Source organism: Amphimedon queenslandica, unplaced genomic scaffold (assembly GCF_000090795.2).
Source record: "Amphimedon queenslandica unplaced genomic scaffold, v1.1 AMPQUscaffold_12300, whole genome shotgun sequence".
Lineage (NCBI taxonomy): Eukaryota > Metazoa > Porifera > Demospongiae > Haplosclerida > Niphatidae > Amphimedon > Amphimedon queenslandica.
Window position 1 is genome coordinate 3,870 of NW_003547462.1, and position 6,215 is coordinate 10,084.

General features: G+C 36.3%; 1 protein-coding gene across 1 annotated transcript; it reads left to right on the plus strand.

Moving 5' to 3' along the window:
* The first annotated feature begins 5,655 nt into the window (after nt 1-5,655).
* Nucleotides 5,656-6,081, plus strand: LOC105314908 (pollen-specific leucine-rich repeat extensin-like protein 1). Its single transcript, XM_011409335.1, has one exon. It carries the CDS (start codon nt 5,656-5,658, stop codon nt 6,079-6,081), a length of 426 nt encoding a protein of 141 aa, XP_011407637.1.
* The last annotated feature ends 134 nt before the right edge of the window (nt 6,082-6,215 follow it).

The following is a 6,215-nucleotide window of genomic DNA, read 5'->3' on the forward strand; positions in this document are numbered from 1 at the left end:
CTTGGTACAGTTGGGAAGATATACACAACTACAGGAAGGCGAGGAAGCTTCTCACCATCCCCATATCTATTCAACTCTGTTATTGTATATGCTTAATAATTTAGAATAATATAATTTTTGTATTTACTACTTCCAGTGGATCGTTGAATGTTGCAACTGCTACCAGTACTAGGATCTGATTGAGGACCAAGTGGGGGTCTCTTGCTGTAACCACTTCTACTTGATGAGGGTGGCTGATAATTGGTAGTCGGCCAGGCCTTCTGGTCCCAGTGGTGGCAGTTCCTGGGCTGGTTTTTTATGTAGTAATGAGGGCTATTTCTTTGCCACTATCACTTATAACCTGCCAGATAGCATTATTGACCAAGTTTGTTAGGCTGTTGACAGATTTTCAGATTATACAATATAAATATTTGATAATAATGTAAAAAATTATTACTTCAAGTCAATTATACCATTTCTCTTCTTGCCATGCTTTCTACCTGTGCTTGTAGGTTAACTCTCGCCTTTACTAATTTAATGTTTTTATAATGCGTTTTGCTAGTGATTTAGCCATGATAAGAACAGTGCCAGTGCGGGAGCCACTTTGTTATTTTCAAATGTGGCCGCCATATTGTGCCCAGGGCACCTCCTTTTATACGGTGACGGGCGGAAGCGATTCTATGACGTTGCGTGGATAGTTTTATAGTGCACCTTCTTCTTTAAGCTTACACAACCAAAAGTTTGGAGTCTGAATCAGGATGATACCAGCCTGAATCAATCGTGAAATCAGTACTGGATCATGTATTTTGGGCAATCAGTCACGATACAGTCATGAAATCAGTTGTGACACAATCATGAAAAGGTCTTGTACTGGTTCAGGCCAGAGCATCGGGCATGATCAGCAATGATACTTGTCAGGACTGTACCAGCACTGATATCAGACTTGATTCGTTCATTTTGGGCAATATTGCTGATTCAGGCATGTTGTGTAGCTTACAATTACGTATACGTAATACATAAAGCTACAGTCGAGTATTTATAACTCCTTCCCTGCTACTGCTCTATTAGCCTATAAAAGATGATTGACGTCTGTCAGTGGAGAGCCAGCATTGGGAGTTGGAATTGCTGTGAAGCAGCTACTGGTCGTCGCAGTCGTTATCACAGTGATCAGGAGTCTTTACCTACAAGGGATTGTACATCTGGAAGGAACAAGGATCCTGTTTTTCAAGCATCAGCTTCAGATCTAATGTCATTCATTGCTTTTTTCATTCTTTTGTTCTATGCACCAATAGGTAGGCATTCAGATGAGGTTTGTATAACTAATGCATTGTTTTTTGAAAATGCTGATTTTGTCATTGTAATAGTATGAAATTAATTAGATAAATTTAGACATACTATATTCCATAATAGGTTGCTGTATCTCTTGTCAATTGTTTATTGGTGATGATACCTCAAAGTGGCTTCAGGTTTATTTGGGAGCTTGTGACGCTAGCAGTTTCAACTTGTTCACAGTTTCATTTCATTTGTATTTCTATTTCCTCCTGATCCTACTATCTGGAGATGTGGAACTTAATCCTGGTCCTGTAACAGGTAAAAATTTATACATGTCATATATATTAATATCATAGGTAATCCAGATGCATCCAGATTATTATGTTCTTCCTCTGCTGCACTCACTGATGTGATTTCAACTACCTTATACACAGTAACTGATTCATTGCATGCTCAAGGACTTATACCACTGGATACCAAAAGAGATATGTATTTGCAAGGAGAGACTGATGCAAAGAAAGCTGGCAAGCTGCTCATTGCATTGGAAACATTATTGAAAGCATCTAGTGATCCAAAAAAATATTTGATCGATGTTTGTCATATTTTATTCAATCAAAAACTTGTTCCACTAAAACAAATTACTGTCCCTATTTTAGAGGAGTTAGGTAAGCGTGTGAATGTAATGAGGATTGATAAGTTAATTCATAATCACTGTAGGTCAAACTATACCTGATGAAATCATAATCATTCTTCCATCTGATCTTCAAGAATATGCTGAGATATTGAGGCAGAGGTATAATCTACAACCCATTATAGCTGCAGACTGGCCACCACAAGTTGGAAAAGACTTCTTTGGTAGATTGATACTAATAGAAGCCCAGGATTTGATCAAACGAGCTAAGTTACAAATACATTGGCACATGCTGAGAGGTGAAGTTGATAAAATTCCTTACCTCACTGGAAACAATGAAATAAAAATTGAAGATTTATTAAAAACTGAAGATACTTCTTCTCAAAATATAGTAATTGATGGTCCTCCAGGGATAGGCAAAACAACACTTTGTCGTAAACTGTTGAACATGTGGTCAAATGGGGTGCTTCCCTGCCTATTTGACTTAGTACTTTACTGTCCTTTGAGAAATAGCAAGGTAGCCCAAGCTAAAAAATTAGAAGAACTTTTTCAGTATATTTATGACTGTCCTACTGTACCAAAAATAGTGAATTGGGTTTTAGAGGAACATGGAAAAGGGCTGCTGATAATTTTTGATGGTTGGGATGAGTTAAGTATGCGACACAAAAAATCATCCCTGGTTGCTAAAATTATTTGTAAAAATAAGTTAGCAAACTGTTCAGTGATTGTTACTTCTCGTAGCTATGCCTCTGCATCACTTTTAAAAACATTGCCGTATGTTAGTAAACATGTTCAGATCATTGGATTTTCTACAGAGGAATTATCCACAGTAATTATTAAAACTCTTCAAAAAGATTCAAAATTAGCAGAAAATCTTATCAATGAAAACACAAATAGTGAATATTTTAAAACTACTCAAAGTAATGATGAATCGCAACTAGCAGTAAATCTCATTAATGAACTCAAGGTACGAGGTGATGTGCAGTCTTTGTGTTACATTCCATTGGTTTGTTCGATGGTAATCTTAGTCTATTGTAAGGAAGGAAGACAATTACCAACAACACTCACTCAATTGTATGAGAATTTTATCTTGCAAACTATTCGACGGCATATAGAAAGAAAACATGGAACTGATCCAGAATTGTTAGTCAGTCTTGAAAAATTGCCATCACCATTAGATATAGCTCTAAAAGAACTCAGCTATTTAGCTTATTCTGCCCTTGCACTTGCTGATAGTGATACAAAAATGACCTTTTCATTACGTCTACTAGACTTGCCTGTGGTCGAAGTAGCAAAGGAGAACTATCTTGGATTGCTCACAAAATTTGAAGAGTTTGGTGAGGAGAAGCATCAGTTTATTCATTTAAGCATCCAGGAATTCTTAGCTGCTTGGTGGATATCTAAGCATGGCAACACTGAAGAAAATTTTGATTCTTTTTTTGACAATGAACATTTTAGAATGTGCCTGAGGTTTGTAGCTGGGCTAACTCATCTTGAAAATGAGAGCTATCAACAGTATTTTGACAAAAAAGTTAATTTGCAATGCAAAAGGACTCCACTTAAAAAATTTGAAATCAGTCACCATTGTTGGTTTGTACATTTGAGCATGCCCGTCCCCAGTTATCATCTAAGAGGTGTCGGATTTGGGGAACTGGAGGTTTTACTTCTTCAATTTGTCTATGAATCTCAAAATACAACATTGTGCCAATTATTTGCACATTCTATTGAAAATTGCTCACTGTGTCTTAATTGTAAGATTGATGATGTCACAAGACTTTCATTGTTTGATTGGTTGTGTTTCAGTTATCTCTTAAATAATGCAGAATGGGATCAGTTGGATTTGGGGGAATTAGGAGAACAGTCACTATCAGTATTGACTGCTGGATTAAGTGATAAGTCATCAGTAAGCCAGTGTAAGAAACTAAACGTGTACTTTCAAAATATATCTGATAGTAATTTGGTAATAAATTTCCTTAGGAAACCACTATTGCATAATGTTCAAGAAATAATATTTACATTTAATCGGAAATCTTGTGACTTTGTTCTGATATTATTACAGTTAGTCACTTTACCAAAACTCAAGATGCTATACTTAAATGTACCTGGAATTATTGAAACAAATCTTGATGAGAGAACCTATATTTTTAAATGTTTTGAACTTGAACAATGCATCGAAAAAAATTCAAAATTACAAGAAATCATTATACATATTCATGATTCAACAAACAAACTTCTTGAACCATTTGTGGCAAGTGTTATTAAAGGAATAACCCAAAACAAAATAATAACATCGTTTGCATTGAAACTTCCTTCTTCACCTTTTTGTTTTACTCTAAGCAAGGATATTATAGAAAACTTGCTAAAGGACAATAATACATTACAAGCTCTTTCACTTCACATACCCAATTATTACTTTCCATTACCAATGAATAGAATAAAAGTAATGTCAAGATTGACTTCTCTAGAGATAGGAGAAAAAAATAGTATACTAATGAATTCACTTCTTCCTTTTATCGAAGGATTAAAATGTCTGATACTACCTATACCATACTCACCACGTCTCATATTTGGCTCTCATCCTAATCTACAACAACTTACTATACAACTGGACACAGCTGAGAGTATCAATGAGCTCTTCACTATTTTACAGTCCAACACCACTCTTAAAGCTCTGAGAGTGGAAGTTGAGAAAGGAAGTGTCTATACAATCTGTAGTATCGGTAGACATTATGGAGCCTACCAGTGCAAAAGTGACTCAGACAACACTAATTATAAAAAATGCATGAGTGCTAGTTCATACATGTCTAACGTAACTAGTGGTATCACGTATAACTTTGGCCTGCAACACTTGAGTATGCCTGTTTACCTTCCTATTACTGACAAACAAGTAAAAAAATTCTTAAATGTTATCACTAAAAAACATAATATTACAGAACTGGAAGTTTGTTTCCAACTAGATCAGACATATGACATTGCAAATGATGAAAAGAAAATAATGAAAACTTTTTTCTACGAAGAAACACTACCTGATGTATTTAAGATGCTACAATCACACAGAACCATCAAAATAATGAGGATAGTGTGTGACTATTCTGAAGAGTCACCTGATACAACACCTGAGTCACCTGATACAACGGCAATAGAGGAGTTATTCTACTGCACACCATTCCGATCACTTCAGCAATTGGAAATCAAAAGAATAGGAAGACAATCTATGTTCAAGCATTATACGAAGAATGTATACCGTCATGAAACCCATGATGAAATAAAGATGTACCTACATGAAACACGGCAATGATTCTGTGATAATTATCTGCAAGTACATATCAGACATGCAAGTTTGACCACTATGTGTGTAACATTGTATTTAAACTTTTTTTGCATATTTTGTTATTTTGCAACACTAATTATTATTAGCTTAACATTATGGTGGAAAGCAAAAAATTATTTGTTTCTCTGTAATTAATTCTTTTAATTTAGATCTATATTCATTTTATTGCTAAAGACACTTGCTAATTGAACCTCAGGAGAAAATTCTCCATTTTTATAATTTTTCTGATACAACAAAAGGGTGTTGTTGAGTGAGGCTCACTCAGGCTAGCCCCAACTTCACAATTTACTATCAGCTCTCTCTCTTCTTCTCTCTCTCTCTAATAGTTGAACCACCAGCACACCACCATTACCAATCACAGTATCCCTCCTCCTCCTCTACTGCTGCTCACAGACCACGAGCCTCCACCACTAGTGTATATCCTACTTCATCATCTCAACCAATGCACCACCACCATCACAGGTCAAGACTGAGCTCAACAGGAGCTGCTCCAATGCATCAAAGAGGAACAGTACCCAACATATCAAGTTCTGAACGCTTACCCCCTCCTCCTCCTTCCTCTTCCTCTTCTAAACCAATACTAGCCTCTCCTTCTTCTCCTCCTCCTCCTTATGCTGAGAAGGATCCCATTGGTCTCCCTCCTCCTCCTCCTCGTCAGTCAATCCCTCGTAACAGACCCTCTTATCCCGGGAGAACTGGGTGTGTCAGTATGCAGCACTCTCCCATGTACCCTCCTGGTATTCAGACCAATGCTCACGTCACTCGTAGCTCCACCCACTTGTCCTCTCCTCATGTTGATAACGGCTACCCAACTCATGTTCCCATATTGTCTTCACCTGCTCCTGTCATTGGAGGGACTTTAGTATGAGGAGGAATTGATTGACTTTAACGAGTTTCTGTTTAAAATTAAAAATAATAGTTGTTTGTACTCACATCACTTGTGTTGATATTATTATTATTATTATTATTATTATTATTATTATTATTATTATTGTTATTATT